The sequence below is a fragment of the Lissotriton helveticus genome, chromosome 6 (assembly GCF_964261635.1).
Source record: "Lissotriton helveticus chromosome 6, aLisHel1.1, whole genome shotgun sequence".
Classification (NCBI taxonomy): domain Eukaryota; kingdom Metazoa; phylum Chordata; class Amphibia; order Caudata; family Salamandridae; genus Lissotriton; species Lissotriton helveticus.
This window is the reverse complement of record NC_136067.1, coordinates 1,907,367,013-1,907,388,546: the sequence shown is the minus strand read 5'-3', so window position 1 is coordinate 1,907,388,546 and position 21,534 is coordinate 1,907,367,013. Positions and strand designations below refer to the sequence as shown.

Sequence of the window (21,534 nt, the reverse complement as noted above, 5' to 3'; positions counted from 1 at the left end):
TCACAGTGGCTAAGTTACTGCTTAGGGAACTCATTCCGCGCTTCGGGGTGCCGGCCTCTTTGGAATCAGATAGGGGAACGCATTTCAATAGCGAGCTTGTGAAGATGATTTGTGCAGCTCTGAATATCGATCAGAAGTTGCATTGTAGTTACCGACCAGAAGCCTCAGGAATTGTGGAGCAGATCAATGGCACGATCAAAGCCCGAATTGCAAAGGTGTGCTCCTCAACGACCCTGAGTTGGCCTGACGCCCTGCCATTGGTCCTCATGAGCCTTCGTAGTACCCCAGACAGAAGAACGGGGTTGTCCCCACATGAGGTGTTAATGGGGAGAGCAATGAGGCTGCCATCTGTCCCAACTACTGCACTGTTAAATATCACAGATGATATGATCCTGGACTATTGTAAGGGGCTGTCTGACGCCATTCATTCTGTGTCCCTTCAGGTGCAGGCTGCCGAGGTTCCATCGTGCCAGGGCCCGTGCCATGACCTGTATCCTGGGGACTGGGTCCTGGTGAAAAAACATGTGAGAAGAAGCTGCTTGGATGTTCGTTGGCGTGGGCCCTTCCAGATCATCCTGATCGCGAATACGGCTGTGAAGGTGGGAGGCCTGCCCAATTGGATCCACGCGTCACATACGCGAAGGGTTCCAGCACCTCGGGAAGAAACAGCTCCTCTCTCGGATAGACGTCCAGCAGAGGACCGAGAAGCCATAGAGGGGGCTAGCCAAGCTGAAGAGGTGCCAGCGGAAGCAGGGAACGAGTCTGACCAAGCTGAGGACGGTCAGTACAACAGCGAAACAGACGACGCTACAGAAGGAGAAAGTAGCTGGGAGTACGAGTCAGACACTGACAGGTCTGATAGAGAGCGAGAACAGACAAGAAGGAGAAGGAGTAGAAGGGCACGTGGAGAAGCTAATTGGCCGCAAAGAAGGAGCTCTAGCCTGAGGTCAACTCCAGAGGTAACCCTTCCTCCGATATCAGAAGACTCAGACCCGGAAGAAGGTGCTCAGGGCGCTGAAGCACCGGACCGAAGAAGGTCAAGAAGAGTGCGTGTGCCTAACAGAAGATACTCCACACCTGAGTGGACATATCTGGCGACAAATGTCTTTGAAGCAGGAGACAGGGAGGATTCGAGCGGTGGTGGTGTCCAGTTCTGAGCCCATCGTCACCGTGGAAATACGACTGTTGGTACCCGGAGTCGAACAAGAAGGGTCACTAACATTCATGCTCCCCAGACCTCCCCGCCTCAGCAAGTTAAAACACATGTTTCTTTCAGAATTGCAATTCCCCGACTTTGGTACAACGATAACAGCCCATGAAGAGCACAATCTTCGTTTGGAAATACTGAACTTTGCTATCGAAGCTGCAGGTACAAACCTGATAGTAGATGCTTAAAGGACTTTGTAAATAAAGCAAGCAGAAACAAAGAAGATTACCTAGCGCCCAGGAAGCAGAGAATATTAGGGAACTTCCCTTGAGTTGATGGAGAAGGGCTAGGGTTGTCTTTATTGAACTGTTAAAGGACTTTTGCGAAAAAGGTTGTCAGCTTCCAGTTGTGTGATTCTAAAGACAAAAAGGAGTAAAAAGAGACTGTAAAGGAACGAGAAGAAAGGAACTTTGTGCCAAGATAAGAGAGAGCCATATTGTCTGACGAAATGGAAGCCGGCACCCAGAACCGCAGAGCTAAATGTATAATAGGTACACTAATAGTAGGAGTGATAATATTAATAGCTTTAGTGGTAACAATTTCTTATGTAAAGGGACATGAGGAAGAGGCGAAGGTAACTGATGTGAAATCTGTAGAAACGCTTACACCCACTGTTGCTGGTGAGAAAAGGGAAAACACTCAAGAGAAGGCGTTATTAGCTGCAGAAGCCCGCAGGTTACACGTAGATGAGTCCCAAGGAGACTTTAGGTCAAATGCTTATGCTAAACTCTTATATGAATACGTGGATGCCATGGAGGTTAAGGACTGTTACGTCTGCATGCAGTTGCCGGCGTCTGTAGATGAAGGCATTAGATATCATCACCTCCCGCTGACATATGGCATTACATGTAGCTTATTGCTTAGTATATTTTATGAGAGAGATAGTTTTGAATACTATTTCTCCAACTATGATTCAGTGTTGCCAGAAGTCCCAAATTATAAGCAGATGAACAAATGGGACTACTGGAAGAGTGAAGACAGATTGGCTAAGTTCTTCATTCCTTGGATTACCTTAGATACTTCACATGCCCGTAGAAATAACCTGACATGCAAGGTGTCAGAAGTCGAGAAGAAGTTCATAGGGCAGGTGGATGATCGTTACAGGAGACAAAAGATTTTGAAAAAATCAGGACAATGGAAAACAGATTGGACCGAGGAAGAGAAGGCACACAAGAGAAAGGGTAGTAGTGGTCCAATAGCTTTAGATAAGACGCAGAAAGGAAAGCTATGTCTTCACCGAGCCAAAACGTATTATGAAAATGTATACGTGGGAGAAGTCAGCTGTGAACATGCTTTCAATATAGAGTACTATACTAAGGATTTCCTGAAGGGAATGCAAGTGATTCCAAATGTGTATTTTGTATGTGGAAGAAATGCCTACGTGAGACTACCTGACAACTGGTATGGATCATGTTACCTAGCAATTGTCTTCCCCAAAATATATCATGCACAAGACTTAGTGATCATTGAGGGCAAGACATCATCGAGGGGAAGGAGAGATATAGGAGATGCAGAAATGGTTGGAGATGTCTTTGGAGCTATGTTCCCTCTTTTGGGAGTAATCCTTAATGATGTTAAAATTAGACGACTGGCAACAGTCGTCGACAGGTTGTCTGCCAGCACTGCTCAGTCCTTAATGCTGGTAGAGGGAGAGATGCAATCGATAAGGGCTATGGTTCTTCAGAACCGTCTTGCGTTAGATGTCCTACTAGCAAAAGAGGGCGGAGTCTGTAAGGCTTTGAAGGTCCAGGAATGTTGTACTTACATTCCAGACAATTCGAAGCCCCTTGAGAAAGTTATTAGGAACATAACTGATATTCACAAGGAGATCGAAGACTTGAGTAGAGAAAATGTCTGGGAAAAGGTGGGCCACGGAATGAGTGAAGTTGGAGGGTGGATTTCCGCCTTAGGCAAAAGCTTTGTGTGGTATATACTAAAACCTATCATCATAATATTGATCTGTGGGATCATATTGTGGGGATTGGTGAGGGTATTCAAATGGTACAGAGCAAGAAGGTCAGAAAGGGCCCAAAGAGAGCAGCTGCAGAGATTGGCTGCCATACAAGATAATCAGTACAGGAGTCTGAGGGCTCTGGAAGCGCAGAGACAAGTTATGCCAGCAATAACTGCAGTTTAAATATTAGTGATGACCCCGAGAGGTCATCAAAGGGGGGAACTGAGAGAGCGCAAACTGACCTAAATGTATGAGTACATCACACTTACCTGTAGTAAGCACAAATCATGAGGAGAAATGCCATGAGTGCTAGTAGTATCTGCAATTATATTCTGAATGTATAGCTAATGTAGAGATTTAAGTAGAAGTGGAACTAATACAGAAATGTGTGACACTATATGATTTTATTAGATGTGATTATTCCTGAATCCATGTCGTGTAACTGCTAAAATGTAAGATGGCATGTGGTTAAACGCAGAATGTGGTAGGCCTCAGGGCCAGAGCTAGAAGGGAAGGGGAAGGTGTTTCTTTTCACGACATAGATTGAACTAATGTTTTGGCTATTGCATTAATGGGCCATGATTTATAGATGTGTTTACTGAATAATAGAATAAGAGTATTAACATGCCTTAATTAATGAAGAAGTTGAATGCTATAATTATTATGAGAAATGTTGTAGGCCTGAAATGCTTTAACATTGATTTACACGTACATGTCTGGGCCGAGAAATGTTGCAAACCTTTTTGGAAGTCTATGAGAGTTGGGTTCTTGGCTGCAGATGTCTGTCTGCAAGAGAAAGGGAGGATCCGATTATAAATAATATGAATAGAGGTCTGTTCAGTAGACGGCCCAGACATGGAGGAGGGTTCCGGAATGTTTAAGGGGTATCAGCGGGCCGGAGAAGAGTCTGAGAAGCAAGGTCAACTCCAACGTATGAGGCCCAATACAAAGCAGCATGGAAAAAGCCAGAAGCTACACCACGTGAGAGGCGTCTCATGAGGGGCGTCTCAAATGTTGTTGACTGTTTTGTATTAGGGACAGCACCCCTGGGTGGAGTTAGAGCAGATACCTGAGGACCCTTTAGAGAGCGGATGGGTAGGCAGAGAGGGGTCATGACTGGAGAACTATAGGTTTTCACCAAGAGACTAAGAGTGAGTGACTTCCCTTGGGGGTCATTCACTGCTGACACCTTTGTTAGGTTGGGATTTGGTTAAGTAGGGATACCATCTAGAGCAGGGTAGGGACAGCCTAACCTGTGTGTTTTCCTCCAACTTAAATGAAGGAGAGATATGCGTCAATGCTGATAGCTTTATTATTCTTAGAACTTGTGTTGGTAATTTCCGTTGCTCGTCTGAGGGCTTTCAGAGAGCACATGTATGTAGTTGGACCTGTGTATCTCGTGAATCTCATTCTGAGATGTCTGTATTTGCAGCTTATCCTATCCTTACAATAAACTTTTGAAAGCTAGAAGTTGTTTGTGTTCTTTTGGAGCGGGGTCCTTTATTGGGTGAACTAACTTGGGGAGAGAGGCACTTTCTTCCTCAAAGACAGGCAACAAAGGTTCAGTCGACCAGATCGGGGTTTAGATCAATAGTGATAAGGTATCGATCAAAATCTCGCCCTTCCACAGTATTAAAATCCATCAGGCATTCATGCATCAGAGTCCCTTGATCAATTGAATATGTGCAGCAAAATACTAGTTTCAACTTTATATTTTACAAAACCAAAATAAATACTGGCAAAGACAGATAAAATCAGCAGCAAATAAATATGCATGGATTGAGACAGAAATGCCCCAAAATAAAATAATACCGTACAATGGAGAGCTCTATGCTTGTTTTACCAGATTTCGCATCACAAATGTCTGTGGAAAATGGTGAGAATGAGACCGACCAGTAGGATGAATGCACTGTAGGTATTATTGAGAGGTGAGTTGGAAGTGCCACATTAGAAAAAAGAAATGATGAGCAGGAATGAAGAAGATGCATCATTAATTAGAGGGAGAACATGAGTTGTGAAAGGGTGGTCTAATAAGAAATCATCAATCGCTAAAGAGAGTTCTGGGTGGTGTGCAACAAATTGTCATGGAACAGTCAATATATGTGGAGAAGGGATAAAGTTTGGCCCTGAGGGACATTGAGGGATATGTAAGACTGAAAGAAAAGTAAATGATGATTTTTCCTAGCCAGTTGTAGTAACGGTAGTGATGGGACGCCTGGCATATATAAAGTTAAGGGCCAGATGTAGTTATCCAAATACCGGTCGGTAACGGCCGAAAATACCGAATTTCGGCCGTTACCGACCGGTATTTGGATATTGAGTTGTAGGGCTTCAAAAGACTACCGATTCGGTAAATTTACCGATTCGGTAAATTACCGAATCGGTAAATGAAATGTAGGAAGCACAGTTAACAGTGCTTCAGGGCTTTAAGGATTCGTTATTTACCACCAACTATAAGTTGGTGGTAAATAACGAATTCCTATGTAAATGCAATTATGTGCATTTACACATGTGCCATGTGACAGACATACATGCCCTTAGGGCATGTATGTGTGCCACATGGCACACAAGCACTAATCAGGGGTGCAGCAGGGTGTCAAAGTGACACCCTGCCACCCTTGACTATTCCACAATTTCGACATTCATTCCTATGGGCCTCCAGGCCCATAGGAATGAATGGCAATTACCGAATCGGTAAATACCGATTCGGTAATTACCGAATCTTACCGATTCGGTAAAAAATACCGAATTATTACCTACATCTAATTTACCGATTCTAAAATACCGAATCGGTAAAATTCGGTATTTTAGAATCGGTAAAAAAGATTTACCTACATCTGGCCCTAAGACGCTTAATTTACCTTTGGTTAAAGTGGAAGGTATAAACGTGCCATAAACAAGATAGCATTTGATGTATCTTCCCATTGGCTTATAATGGTTTGATAGAATCCTAAAAAAAAAATTATACAATTACCCTTCTGAGAAAGAAAGACTTTGAAGAAGGAAGTTGGGGAGATATTGTGGGTATTAGAATAGAACACCTGATTGTCACCGTCTCATAAGATACAGCACCATTGTGTTACGTTTATGCCAGGCGAGGTAAAAGTGCTTCAAAATGAGTCTTGGCCAACAGATGATGTTAAAAGAAGGGGTGGAGAAACACAGAAGGACCTATATGTTTATCTTAGAAATGTCTTTGCAGTTTAAATGTACACACGGCTCGCATCGTATTGGACAAAACACTGCCTGATGCAATTGACTGCATGTCCTAATGTTAATTACATACTACAAATGTGTTTCTATTTTAGTAGCAACGATAGATTTAAGCCAACCTCATAAGCTTTTTTACATTTCTTTTCAGACCAAATACAGTGAAGATCTTCGTAGGTCGAGTGTTCCTTCCACGGTAAGCATATTCATCCTTACACTCACATTGTGGTACGTCTTTTAGCCTAAAAACCTCTTTAACCAGGGACCTCATTTAAAGAGCTTTTTTCAATTTGCCGTTTATAAAAGCATGTGTAAAGCTGTATACTGGGCAAAACAAGCATTTTTTGAAAGATTTCAGGTACACTAAGTATCTAAGTGGGCTGTTTCCCTGCTCATTATGTAAGTTTTAATAAAGGGCTAAAAATAGGTACACCCCCCGTGCCCGACAGATTAGCACACATAAAAAATATAGGTGCAATTCCATCCTGGGAGTCGTTCATTATATATTCCATGAAAATTGATTAAGAAAATACAAAAAACTATATTAATTTGTTAGTATTTCAGATATGTTTGTGATGACATTCAGTCCAGGGTCGACCTGGCTTGGCAATTTGGGCTGGACTGTTCCCATGAGGCACAGGGTCAAGATTGATTTGCATATGGCCATGTCTGAACTGGGGTGGTGAAGTGAGCTACAGAAGAATGATGGATTCAACCCAAATCTGTGACTGGGGGTGAATGTCTGTGTTTGCTTTGAGATGACATCATTTGCATGAGTTCAAGTAAAGTCAGGAGCAATTATCTGTATCAATAGAAAAATTAAAAAGTCTTACGATTTTATTCCATCATAAGTAGATACATTTAAGGTAGTCTTTGAGGATTTCTTTCGAAATACAATAGTTTAATGAATGGAAGCCTCATGGTTATTGGAATTCAAGCAAACTTCGACGTAGAGCGTAAAGTAAAACAGAGATTCGATGCTTGTCCCGTGTTTATCACCTTGAGGAGAGAAAGCCAAAGATTTCAGTTGTGAATGGATTCTCTAAACAGAAAAGAGGATAAGTGTTCAAGTGCCCCCCAGAAAGTACTACACTTATAAAGTAAATATTACTGCCCCTTGGTGTGTTGAATATTCCCTAGGAGCAAATGGAGAGGCAGTTTACTGTAAATGTAAATGTAAATGTAGTAGTACTTGTATAAGCGCCCGAATCGACCCCCGAAGGGGTATCTCAGGCACTTGTTCGCATACCACTGTGGAACCCTTCCTGGCTTTTCCATGTGAATGTTGGTGTGTTGAATATTCCATTGGAGCAAATGGAGAGGCAGTTTACTGTAAGACTGTGCACACACCAAATGAAGGATTGCACAGTCCAAAGCAGCTGCACTCTCTCACTCTGTACTGGTTCTCTGCTGAAGCAAGTGGTTTGACTAGATAGTAGTTTACGCATGAGTTATGGTAATTGAAAGGGAAAGGAGACACTCACGCTCTTCCACACTCATGGTATTCCCTAACTGTTAATCAGGGGTTGATGGAGACGAAGCAACCTCTCCCTTGACTTGCTTCACCGTAGCATGTACCAATACCTCTCTGTGTCAAACAGCACAAACATGCCCACCCCCCAGTACCCTAGACAGGTATGGGCTGTGATGGTTGGCAGGAGAAGAAAGAGAGAAAGTTGCTGCAGCCTCAGCAGGGAGACAGAGCCGCTGCCACCCCCTGCTCGCCCCACACTGTCATTCTTTCACTCCCTAACGGTGGATGTATGTACCCATTTAGGCAGTTTCAAGGTCTGGCTGACCAGTGCAGCTATCTGCACACCAGTTATTCGCAAAGTTCATGTAGTAAGCTTTGGGTCAACGTTCTTCAACCACTGCCTTGTTTGAGTCATGCTGTTTGTTGGCTGTTAGATGTATCATTCTACCTCCTATGAAATGTTGCCATTACATTACTTAAGAGACTACACAATCATGCTCATTGGCAAATTAATTTCATTATCTCATACATGGATTCAATGCATGAAGCCATCTTGATTTGTTATTTGTTTATTTGCAGCAGGCATTGCTCCTGCTTGTCTCTCCTCGGAGTTCAATCTTGTAACTGGAAGGTTTAGAGATCTTGATGACATAAGAAACTGGTGCTGCAGTTTTGCTACAAACAATAAGAAATTTGTGATTGCTTTTCTCAAAAATCTCTCTTTTAATGTTTTGTTTCACCTCAAGAACACTGGCCCAGAGGGGGTTTAGGGCTTGCTTTAAGTGCCAAAAAGTAATGTACTGTTGTTCATTTGCGTTTGTTTTAAGAAGAAAAGTCTTAGACTTTGCTGCATTAAGTTAGCCTTACTTATAATTATTAGCAAGTACATTTGTATAAATTTGGATCCTAACGTTCAAAGGGCGGATTATTTGGCCCCGTGAGAGCCTACTGGTTTAAAGTAAAGGACAGCCACAAACAGTGAATTCCAATTTGCTCCTTCACCTATACTATATAGGTTAGTGGGATTGTGGATTCTAAGCCTGAAGTATATCTTAAATAAACTTAAAAAAAGAACATTTTAAAATGGATTCCGGCTTCTTCAGGGAGCCAATGCAAGGTCTTCCAGGCCTTCATTGGATGATCCTATTTTTAAAACCAAAAGACATACTTTCTATGTTTACTGGTCAGTTCGGTTAAAAAATAAACAAGATTACTGTTTTAACATTTGTTCTTTTAGAGATTCATAAACAGAGGCCATTGAAATCTAAAGGCTACTAATGGTACAGGTGCATCATCTCTCCCCATGTTTTTTTATTTTATTTTTTGGTAGAACATCAGTTGTCAATCCCCGTCTATGAGTGGTAACTCTTTCAGCTCAAATTACATGCATAGCTCAGCTTCTCTGATCTCTATTCGATTTGTTTTTCATTTTGTGGCAAATTAATTGGCAAACATATTTTTTACTTGTGGATGAACATATTGTCCAGGGGTAGCTTTGTTGGTTCCTATTTATTATGCTGCCTTAGCTTGAGGTGGTGTTAGACCTCCTGTTTTTATTGACTTTGTTTTTGCTGGCCTTAGGGCTCTGCGCACTTTACCATTGCTGACCAATTCTAAAATGCTTGTGCTCTTTCCCTACAACATGGTAATATTGTCATATACCCAATTGGCATATTCAATGTACTTGTAAGCCCCTAGTAAAGTGGCAATGCATGTTCCCAGGCCCTGTATATTAAATGCTGCTAGTGGGCCTGCGCCACTGGTAATGTAATCTACTTCAATAACTCTTTAAAACATATCCCAGGCCTGCCACCACCTGTGGGTGTAGTTTTATACTGCCATTTTGACCTGGCAAAGTAATCCTTTTGGTAGGCCCAAACCTTCCATTTTGCTATATATATAAGACACCCCTGCGAAAGGCCCTGGACAGCCCAGAGGGCAGAGTGCAATGTTTGATGTCTCTGGAACAAGAGTTTTAAATGCTAACTTATGGTGGTGTCGGATTTTGAATTAGAAATTTGAAAATGCAACTTTTAGAAAGTTAGTATTTTCTTGTCTTAGCCATTTGGGTCACATGACTGGATTTAGCTGACAGTCGGGCTTTGTGTATTCTGCCTAAACAGCCACACACAATGGGGAGCTTCGGTGTGACTGGAGGGCCATTACTGGCAGGATGGCGGGGAGCAGCTTGGCACAGCCGCACTAACATTTGAATGGGCTGTGTTCTGTCTCCACACAAAGGTCTGCATAACCCCTATAGTTAGTCTGGAGCCAGGGTCAGGAAGGCAGGGATTATGACACTTCAGAGGCACAACTGTGTATAAATACTGGACCTCAGACACCAAGTCTTCACTATTCTATGGACCCGGGGCTGCTCTGAAAGGAGGAAGGACTGCTGTGCTGCTACAAGGACTGACACTGCTGGGCTGCTGCTCAAAAGGGACTGCTGCCCTGCTGTGCTGACTTGTTGCATGCTGCCCTCTTACCTGGGGAAAAAGAACTGGAACTGCAGCTTTTTCATGAACTTTGGACCTTGAGTGACTCTAGTCTGCTGGCTTCTTGATCTGAGCCTCAGGGACATGAAAGGCTCCCTAAAAGCTTTCTGCTGGCTCTTTGTGCCTGCACACAGGCCTCCTAGCACCAAGACTGTGGCACTCACATCGAAAATCTGTGCAAAACACCACCAGACCGTCTTTTCGCACTGCAGCGTCGATCGCTCTCTGGGGACCTCAAACGCGAAGCTGCAGCACATCCATCTTCAATGCCCAGTCTGCTCCTTGCTCCTTAAGGCTCTCTCCAACATGCATGGGACTCTTGGTACAGAACTTGGGAAGGTAAAACTTCAGCAGGACTAATCTGGAACTGTATCTGACCTGTGCTTCATCATGGTCAGCCTGAACATTTGACTATGACACAGTCAAGTCCCACCAGAAAAGTGTGATTGGCACTCCTTGCTTTATTTTACACTTTATACTTAAAAAATTCATATCTACATTTGTAATGATTGGATTTTTGTCATTTTGGTCTAAGTTTATTTATTAGATTCAGCTCTATTTTTCTAATCTTCTGTGGAATCTTTTTGTGATGTATTTTCACTGTTCTACTGTTTGCACTAATAATTAATGCTTTGCCTCCAAGTTAAGCCTGACTGTTCTGTGCAAAGCTGCCATGGGTTTGAGCTAAGGTTAATACTTAATATGGGGTTTGCTTGTGCATTACCTAGACAAGGATTGTGGTTTCTGATTAACCAGGGTACACCCCCCATGTGTCCAGTAAGTAACCTACTTTCTTACATTGGTGGTCATCGGTGAGGATTAAGATTGGTGTTTGTGCAGTTCCATACTGTGATTTGGTGTACACTACCATCCCATATCTGAGAACAATTAGGCTGTAAATGTTTCCGGATTGGCCTTTTTGCTCTTTCTAAATTTTCTCTCTGACTGTTGTGCCTGAATCCACCTCTGCATGTATAGAGTTTGAGCTGGCTAACATGGAGCCCTACACTGTGGCCCAGCTCAAGGAGTTTTGGTGTTTTGTAAGGAGAAGGCTGAGGCTAAAAGGTCCTTGGCAAAAAAGAAGGCTGAGAGGGCCTTGGCCAAGGAGAAGGCTGAGACTGATAGAGCCATGGAGGAGAGGAGACTAGCTATAGAAGAATGGTGAATGACTCATGAGCTAAGTCTGAGAGAGCTAGACATCAGATCTAAGCAGGTTGAGTACACCAATTATGGTGGCAGTATGCCTACACAGCCTACTGGAGACAAGAGGGTCAATATCCCTAAAAGTGTGGTGCCTGACTTTGTTGTGTGGAATGACATTGGCAAATGGTCTAAAGCTTATGAGTTGGCTGTAGGGATACACTGGATCCCTGGGGAGGATTGGGTGGGGTCTGGAAGCACATCCCTATCAAGGGCAGGGACACCCTACAGGCCCTAGCGAAGGGGTTCAGGGTGAGGTATTGCCAGAAAATATGGCCTTACCCCAGAGAAGTACAGGCAGGCGTCCAGAAGCTGCCCCAATAGTACAGTTTGGATTTAGTCGATTCCTTTTTAAAGGTACTAGATGGGTGGATGAAGGACAGTGATGTGAATGGTTACATAGGGCTGTGTGATCTGTTTGCAGGAGAGCATATGAGAGCAGCTTGGGCCAGTGTACCTGAGAAAACGCTTCGCTATGTATGTCCCCAATCGCTGCCTCAGATCTGCCAACCAATGTAGGATGGCCCTTCCTAGATTCAAGTACGCTAGGCTGGGTGGCCAATCTATATCTGTTATGGTAGCCAGAGCCTGGAATGCTCTTCCTCTCCACCTACGCATAATGCAGAATCATGTCCACTTCAAGATCTACCTGCCTAAATGCTTCTACTGCCCTCCTTTCCTGCTTTCCTCACACACCCCCTACACGCCAGGATACTCGAGAGTAATAGAGCGCGCTATAAAATATTTTATAACATAACATATGTTCAGTAACTGTTTTCCAGACCTGCCCCAACACTTGATTGACAGCACACTGACCCCAGGGAGCTTGCTAAGGAGGCGACCCGCTGGCTCAGCACCAGGGTCCATAAGAAGGTATCTGGGGGGATCCCAGCAAGGGTAGGCAGGGTTCCCATCCAAAAATGGAGGGGGAGACAGACATGAAAACAAGACATCCTTAAAAGGGCCCCAAACCTGTTCCAATGGTCAGGAATACACACCTGAGCAGAAAACGAGATGATTCCCTGCTAGTAAGTCTTCAGGGAAGGCACCTCCTAAGTGCTATGATTGTCAACAGGTTAGAGACTTCAAGGGATTGTCAAGTGTCCCAAGCAGGCATAGCCCCTCCCTCCACTGGTGGGCAGACACTGGGGTCGGTTAATGTAGCGCTTGTGGAGGATATTGTCCCTTATAGTGTTGGATACAGCATAGTGGTTACCCTACTTTCCCTGGGGGACAGAGATATGGTACAGAGAACTCACATGCCTAGTAAAACTACGAAATACAATCAATGTGTCACCATCGATGGACAGAGGGTGGAGGGTCTTAGATACTCTGGAGCCAGCATGATAACTGTCGGTAGTCCCTAATATATTCCACCATTTTGTTGCAGCTGACAGCTATGATAGTCACTAACCAGTGGCTCTGGATCCCCTTGATTGAGGTGGTCTACGGCTCCTTGAGAGTACCTGTGAGTACATCCATGTCTGTGGAATGTGTGCTTGGCAGTGACCTAGAGCAGGCCATCTAGAAGGAGTTTGGGTCCTATTTGGAGATGTTAGGATAGTCCGAGTGGGTGTACCTGACCAAACAGTCTATGGCTGCCCAAAAGAGTAGTCAGAAGGACCTGGAGCCTGAAAGATTAGCCCAGGTATCTGCCAAAAGAGGAAAGGCAAGGGGCGCAGGAATCTCACTCCTGAAACTCCAATGGTCCGGGAGGAGGCTTTACCTTCTGAGGACACTCCAGAGCCTACATGGGAGGATGTTGCTGCCCTGGGAAACCTACCTGAGCTCGCCACCTGGCAGCAGGAAAGGGGTCTAACTATGGAGGAGTTCTGCAAGGTTCAGATGGAATGATCTATTCATGTGGGCTTTTGGCAGCAGACCGAGGCCCAAGCAGCTGGTGAACACCTAATTTACTGGGAGATTGGTCTCCTGTATAGGAGGCTCAAGGTTCCAGAGCATGGAGCAACATGGCTGGGCTGGGGCGGCATCCTGGCCCGTCTAGCTGCCGGCTGCCGGCTGCCGGCTGCTGACCGCTAGGCCGGGAGGGGTCCCAGAGTACCTTGTCCCTAGTAATCCGGAGGAAGTCTACCCCTCTTTCTGGGAACAAGTGCGCACCGCGAGGCTCAGGGGACCCAAGGCGCGAAAGTACCCGACCTCCTGGACCCCTCGCTGGGATCCGGGAGGCAAATAGCACCTCATCGGGACTTCCAGGGAAGCCCAGTGTTACAGCGCCTTCCTCCTGGAGCTGACTCATTATGTACCCCTGGCAGGTCAATTCGGGCAGGACAAGATATTTGACAGGCTTATTACCCACTTTTATTTACCTCAAATGAGGAGGGCCTCAGCTGCATTCTACAGGTCCTGTCCTACCTGCCAGGTTGGTGGTAAGTTAGGAGAGAAGCGCAAGATTCCCCTGCAATTTTTCCCTGTCTTTGGCACCCCCTTTGAAAGGGTGGCATCAACATTGTTGGGCCTCTGTACCCTAAGACAGCCATGTACAACAGAGTAATCCTGGTCCTGGTTGGCCATGCCACCCGGTACCTGGAGGCTATACCTCTAAGGAGGTACCTGGAGGCTATACCTCTAAGGATAGTGGCTGTGCCTGCAGTGCCCAGGGCACTGATGAGGACCTTTACCCATGCAACGTTTCCCAAGGAAGTGGTATCAGACTGTGGTACCAACTTCATGTCAACATATATGAAGGCCATGTGGAAGGTGTGTGGGGTAACCAACAAGTTCTCAAATCCTTACCACCCTCAAACCAATGGACTTGTTGAAAGGTTCATACCAGTTGTCTCATTTTAATTCAGCAGGCAACAACAACCTTATGGCTCAAAGAGTGAGCTCACCATCTCTCTCAAGCCCCGCTTCGCAAGAATCTGTCCCTATTTCAATGGAAGAATCTGTGGAGACCCTGATCTCTGTCCTCCCCATATTCTTGCTACTAACAGTGCAGCTATAATCCTACTCTAAATCACTACTAAACATGTCCCTACAGTCGGCCGTGGTCCCCAGCTACTGGAAGCAGGTTAAATTAATTTCATTATTAAAGAAGCCTGATGAAGATAAATCAAATCTGTCCAATATCTGACCAATATCTTTGTTGCATGCTTTTGCCAAGATATTGGAAACACTCATAAATTGGCAACTGTCGGATTTCTTAGAAACTAACAAGCTGTTACATACTTCTCAGTTGGGTTTCTGTCCTGGATTTCACACTGAAATCAAGTTACTGGAGGTCGATGACACTATAATGCTGGTGGCTGACCAGAAGAGTCAGGTAGCCCTGATTCTCCTGGATCTATCCGCAGCATTTGATACTGTCCCACACCCGTTATTACTGCAGTGTCTTGGAGACTTACACTAACCTGTCTGAGCCCCTTTCTTACATACAGGTTCCAATCAGTGTGGATGGCTCTATTCCCCTCCGAACCTAAGCCGTTGGGCTTTGGAGTGCCTCAGGGGTCAGCATTGAGCCCCACACTCTTTAATATTTATATGGCTCGTCTGGCATCCATCATTGAATCTTTCAGCATACAAATAGTTTCTTATGCCAACAATACTCAACTGCTCCTTACTCGATAAAAATGATCCCTATGCTTTAAGCAAGTTTAAGTATTGCATAGTGGCTGTGTTTCACTGAATGCATAACAGCAACTCACAGTGTAATGCTAGCAAAACCAAAATGTAGCTTTTTGGGGCTCCCCCTCTATGCTAGGACATTATCTTCTGGAGTAATGAGGTTCCACCTCCACCAGCCCCTGCATAGGTAGCTCGTAACTTCGAGTAAAGTTTGACCATTCTGCCACATTTGCTCCCCTAATAGCCAGTGTTTTTGGCATCTGTTCTGGACTTCTAAAGAGCCTTAAGAAATTCCTCCATCTTCTTCCCTCGTACTAAATGAAGATCCAGGCTCTGATCACTACTAGACTGGATTATGCTAACTTCCTTTACTTAGGGCTCCTGAGAAGATTGCAACTGGTGTAAAATGGTGGGACGCGTCTTCTTTTAAAGTTGCCCAGAAGGGCACACATCCAACAAAACTTGACAGTACTGACTGATGTAGGAGAGAAGAATCTGCTTACTATGGTTACCCCCACTTTTTGCTGGCGTTTCACTGTTTTTCGACTTTAGTCTGGCAGCGGCCCTGCTATCCAGGACCCCAGCCTAGCTGCTTCCTCTCTAAATTGATTGCATGTACTTTAGGTAAACTCCAGATTGGTTACTGGGTTGCCCTTGTGAGTCCCTAGTATATGGTACCTTAGGTACTAAGGGAATAGGTACCCCAGAGGCCTACCAGAGGCTGAAGCATGTATTATGCCACCCCTGGGAAGCATTCCAAAATGGCACCACAGGGCTGCTACTGCAGCCTGGGTAAGGTGGTGCATGCACCCCTTACTAAGATATAGGTTACCTATATCTACCTTTAATCACTGACACATATAAACCTAGAAGTCACTCCTAGGGCAGGCCTTATCAATCCTGAAGGCAGAGTGCTTGTTTTTGTGTCAGAGGGTGCCCAAGCATGAGCTGAACCCCTCTGCAGCTTTCGGAATCTTTTCTCTGAGGCTGTTCTGTGATGCAGCCAGACCATATAGTCTTAACTTATCTTATCTTATCTTAAGGGGAATTTCTATAGCGCTCTGACACCATAAGTTTCCTGGCGCTGATTGGGTGCTGGGAGGTGCGAAGGAGGGAATCTAGCCAGACTGTGTGAAGAGACTAGTTTTCAGGAGTTTTCTGAATACAAGAAGGCAGTTAGAAGATTTAAGCAGGGGGGACAGCGGTTTCCAGAGTTTGTGGGCCAAGTGAGCAAATCTACGGCCGCCAATTTTTTTTAGCTTGATTGGGGGGGTTACTAAAAGCTGACGATGAGAAGACCGTAGGTTGCGTACCGGACAGTAGAGGGAGATCAGGGATTTAAGGAAGGCGGGAGAAGTCCCGAACATATCTTTAAATGTCAGGCAGCCGATCGTAAAGGCAGCCCTCTGTTCAACCGGCAACCAGTGGAGTTTGTGAAGTAACGGTTTCGCAGACTGCCACTTCGGGATTTTATAGGCCAGTCTAGCCGCCTAGGTCTGCACAATTTGGAGCCTGTGGAGAAGGGATTTGGGTAGGCCATAGTACAGGGAATTTGAGAAGTCCAGGCGGGAGAGCACCAGGGCAATCAGGACTTGTATCAGAGCCTCAGATGGAAGGAGGTGGGCGACTTTCCTGATTTTTCTTAGCTGGAACATACATGATGACACAACAGCACCCACCTGAGGCTTAAGGGAGAGCTCTATATCAATGGTAACCCCGAGACTCTTTGCTGACTTAGCCGGAGCATGCGGGGAGCCAAGCTCCACCGGCCAAAACTGTGGGCCCCAGTGAATGGGGCTGTTACCCGGGAGGATTAGCTCTGTTTTCCCCGGGTTCAGCTTGAGCTGGTTATAATTCATCCATTGCTGGATATGTAGCATAACCGCTTGACAATCAAGAGCTGCATTGGGAGTGTTGAGGGGGAAGATAATTTGCAGATCATCCGCATAGTTGAAGACGGTAATGTCCCACCTCTTCAAAGAGTGGATAAGCGGTTGGAGATAAAGATTAAAAAGCAGAGGGGACAAGGATGATCCCTGGAGCACTCCGCAGGTGGATGGTTCCTTAGCGGCCGTGAAAGGGCCTAAACGGACCGCCTGGGTTCTGGTTAAGAAAGATTTGATCCAGGCAGAGGCCAGGCCCCGAATGCCGGCCTGCTCGACACGGTGGAGAAGGATGTTATGGTCCACCGTGTCGAACGCCGCCTGAGGCGCCCCTCTATCGGCATTACCCCTTAGAGAGTCCATGACTGCCAGGATCACAGCCTCGACGGAGTGGGCTGGTCTAAAACCGGCTTGATTAGGTTTGAGGTAGTTGGAACACTCGATAAATTGAGAGAGGCAACTGGTAACATGTGCCTCCAAGAGTTTGGACAAGTAGGGCAGAAGGGAGATAGGCCGATAGTTGGCAAGGTCCACCGGGTCGGCTCCAGGTTTTTTCAGCAGGGGCACCAAAACAGCCTCCTTAAAGGAGTTGGGTATCGTGCCCGTCTCAAGGGAGGTATTTAACAGAGGCAAAATGCAATCAGGCAGAGCCAGGCAGATGTCATGGAAGACATAGGGGGGACAACAGTCATTGGGCGAGCCAGATTTAACTCGGGCAACGAGTTTGGCCAGGGTGGCAGGGTCAAGGACGGGGAAGTAAGACAGTGAGAGTGGATTTCCAGGAGAGGAAGCTGATATGGCGGCGGGAGAGGAGGGAGGAATGGTGTTCTTGATCTTAATAATTTTTTCAATGAAAAAACTATTTAAGGCGTTGCAGGACTCTTGGGTAGGGGCCTGAGAAGGAAGGGTTCTGGCATCAGTCGTGAGCTCACTCATGACTCCGAATATCTCCTTGGACTTGTTAGGGGCAGTGAGGATCCTTTCAGAAATATGTGAGGATTTCGCTGCTATAATTGCACTTTTATATTTTTTCCGTGCAGCGACGTATACCTCTCTATCAATGGGCGAGTAATTACGTCTCCACCTACGCTCCATCTGGCGCAGTTCGAGTTGCTGAGTTTTCAGGGCGGTATTGAACCACCTATGTGACTTGCTGTGCCGGGAGCGAGGGAATCTGGAAAGGGGGGCGAAATGGTCGCTGGCTTTGGTGACCCAACTGGAGAAATCATCCTCCAGTGTGTGGACGGTCGCGACACTACGCGGCGGGGGGCGAGTCCCAGCCAAGAAGGAAAGAAAGCCTTGAGAATCAAGGGCGCTCCATTTACGAGCAACCCCACCCACCAAAGGAGGGACCTTTACACGACCCCTGACTGTGATCACGGTGTCGATCATATAATGGTCCGACCAGATACAAGGAGTGATCACAGGACAGGAGAGCGTGAGGTTGTGAGTCCAAATATGGTCTAGAATGTGGCCCCTGATATGGGTGGGAGAAGTGACAAGTTGGGTCAGGTTGAGGTTGGAAAGAACTTCAAACAGCTCGGACGCATGAGGGCCAGCGTCGCTATCATTGTATCAGTAGTTGAAGTCGCCAAGGATAGCGATTCGGGCAGATGAAGTGATCAAGTTGGCTAGCTGTTCGCTAAAAGCGGCGGGAAACAGAGGCATAGAGTGGGGGGGCGATAGAGAACAATAAGGGTAAGAGCTCCCTCCCCAGTGTCATGCACGCACCTGATTTGTCTCAGAAGTGTCCTGGATCCACGAAGCTAAACACCCTATCTTCCCCCCTTCACCTCCCGGGCGTCAGGAATGAACGCTAACACCCGAAAAGTAAACAAGGGGAACACAGGGGAACAAAACAAGGGTAAGAAGGGAAACAAAAAGGATGGTTCTCCACCGGTCTTCTTCCACTCAGAGAATATTCTATTCTTCTGTTATGGCTCTGCAATGAGATATAAGAAGAGTAAGTGAAAACTATTCCCTCCCTCACTAACCCTAATACATTAAGTGTCATATACTAAATAGTACCTTGTGGAATATTGGGGAGAAAAATAAGGTAACCAAGATGTCTGGAACGCTGTGTTTTGACTTAATAGGGCTGGTGATGCATAAATGTGAGCTGAAACACAAATAACACAATATGTAACTCATGCACTACACCCCACCAGGGTATCTCTGTTAGGAGAAGCACTCACCACTATAATCAGGTAAGCGCTCCTTAATTTCTCTCCAAAACCATATGACTAGACAGCCGTGATTCTATCTATCTGTAGAATCACTCCAACAACAGTACAAAATCCCCTGATAACAACTCAAAGAATTAGAAACCAAACTCCAATGATCACCGCTATAATCTCAGCGGTAAACGAACATAACTGAAAACAATAACAGAACAAGACTCCTGGAAGCAAGCCGCTTCTAAGGAATAACAAACACCTGAACGGACCCGCAAATACCGTAAGGGACGGACTCCAACCGCCACGAACAGCTAGCTCCTTGGACGCCACGAACACAACCCGGAACGAGTAGGGAAACACACTGGCTAAACGCGAAGCACTTCCGTCAGGTTCGGGCGGGTTTAAGACCTGATACGCTATACTTCTGCGCATGCGCGGTAACGATGCATGCGCCAAAAACTCATGTAGGTGATTTGCCAACCATTGCCAACCACATGTGAAATAACAGCAGAATCACAGAGCTGGAACAGGCAACTGCTTCCGAATCTATGTATTGGCCAGCGCACCACTCCCATGTACACGACAGGCATGACAGAACACCCCTCCCACAACGCCCCCCACCGGTTTGGGCTTGTGGGGGAACCTCCTGTGAAAAGCTCGCAGCAACCGAGGAGCATGAATCTGACTAGCCGGTTCCCATGACCGCTCCTCGACCCCAAATCCTTTCCAGTGAATCAAATATTGAAGACGACGACGCACTCTCCTGGAGTCAAGTATGGCTCCCACCTCGTATTCATCATCAGCGTCAACCAAAGAGGGAAGAGGAGTAGTAGGAAGGCGAGTGTCAGGCTGCACTGGCTTCAACAGGGAAATGTGAAACACAGGGTGTATCTTCATTGAAGGAGGCAACCTCAATTTCAGGGCTACAGGATTAACGACCTGCATAACAGGAAAGGGACCAATATATTTGGGCTTAAATTTGCATGCCCCCTTCAAGGCAAGATGTTTAGTGGACAGCCAGACTTGGTCGTCCTGCTGGTACGTTGGTCCTGTGTGTCTATGCGCGTCTGCTGCCTTTTTGTAATCAATTTTGGCTTTATCGAGATTGTCATGGATGGTGGAATGTACTGTTTGCAAGTGTGAGACTAAATCCTGTACAGCAGGAATGGCACTAGGCCTCAATGGAGAAAAGGGTAGGACTTTAGGATGGAAACCATAGGAAGCATAAAAAGGGGAGAACAGCGTAGAAAAATTATGGCTATTATTGTAGGATAACTCTGCCAACCAAATCAACTCATCCCACTCCCTTTGTTCCTGCAGTAGTTGACAACGCAAGAACTGCTCGAGGCTTTGATTCACATGTTCTGTTTGTCCGTCTGTCTGGGGGTGATGACTAGAAGACAGGCGGACCTCTATTTGCAGTGATTTACACAACTGTCTCCACAATTTGGATATAAACTGAGAGCCTCTATCGGTGACCAGGATGGACGGAAGACCATGGAGTCTAACTATGTTCTGTAGAAAGACACCCGCTAGTGCAAGAGATGTGGGCAGACACTTCAAAGGGATGAAATGAGCTGATTTGGTGAACATGTCCACTACAACCAAAAGAGTGGTATTGCCCCTTCGTGTCCTTGGTAATTCTACAACGAAGTCCATTGAAACAGATTGCCAGGGAGTTACAGGTGTAGGAAGTGGAAGTAACAAGCCCACTAACCCCTTGTGTGAGGACTTCCCTTGAGCACATATGTGACAGGTTTGAACATACTGTTGTATGTCTGTAACCATATGAGGCCACCAACAGTATCTTTTTACCAACTCTACTGTTCTTTTATACCCTGGATGCCCTGCCACACCATGTGAATGACACCATTCCATCACTTGTTGTTGAAGGGATAGTGTGGGAATGTACAACCCTCCCTGCACATAATGAAGGTCTGTCTTAACCATGGACTGGTGTTGTTGCAATATGTCTTGAGAAGCGAGCTCTTGTTGGGCATTCTTTACTTGTAGGAGGAATTCTCTCTCAGACGTAAGTACTCCAATTATCCTTTGAGGAGCAATGATACAAGGGGGTTTCTCATCACAAGGGATCGGTTCGAACCCCAGACGAGATAAGGCGTCAGCCTTACCGTTTCGTTTGCCTGCTCTGAAATGTATACTAAAATCGTACTCATTGAAGAACTGTGTCCATCTCAGTTGTCGCATGGACAAAGCTCTCGCCGACTTTAGATACTGTAGATTACGGTGGTCTGTTAGGACAGTGACTGTGTGCTTTGTACCTAAGCGGTACTGTCTCCATTCTTCCAGTACTTTCTTAATGGCCAGGAGTTCTCTTTCCCCAACTGC

At 45.7% G+C, this 21,534-nt stretch overlaps 1 protein-coding gene across 1 annotated transcript in view; it reads left to right on the top strand.

The window, feature by feature from the left end:
* The window catches only part of LOC144762929 (calpain-13-like), a 449,243-nt gene that overhangs the window by 289,142 nt on the left and 138,567 nt on the right, over positions 1-21,534 (top strand). The window contains exon 8 of the mRNA XM_078648231.1: positions 6,523-6,567. Within this exon, the coding sequence (XP_078504357.1) occupies positions 6,523-6,567 (45 nt within the window). The remainder of the gene's footprint in view (positions 1-6,522; positions 6,568-21,534) is intronic.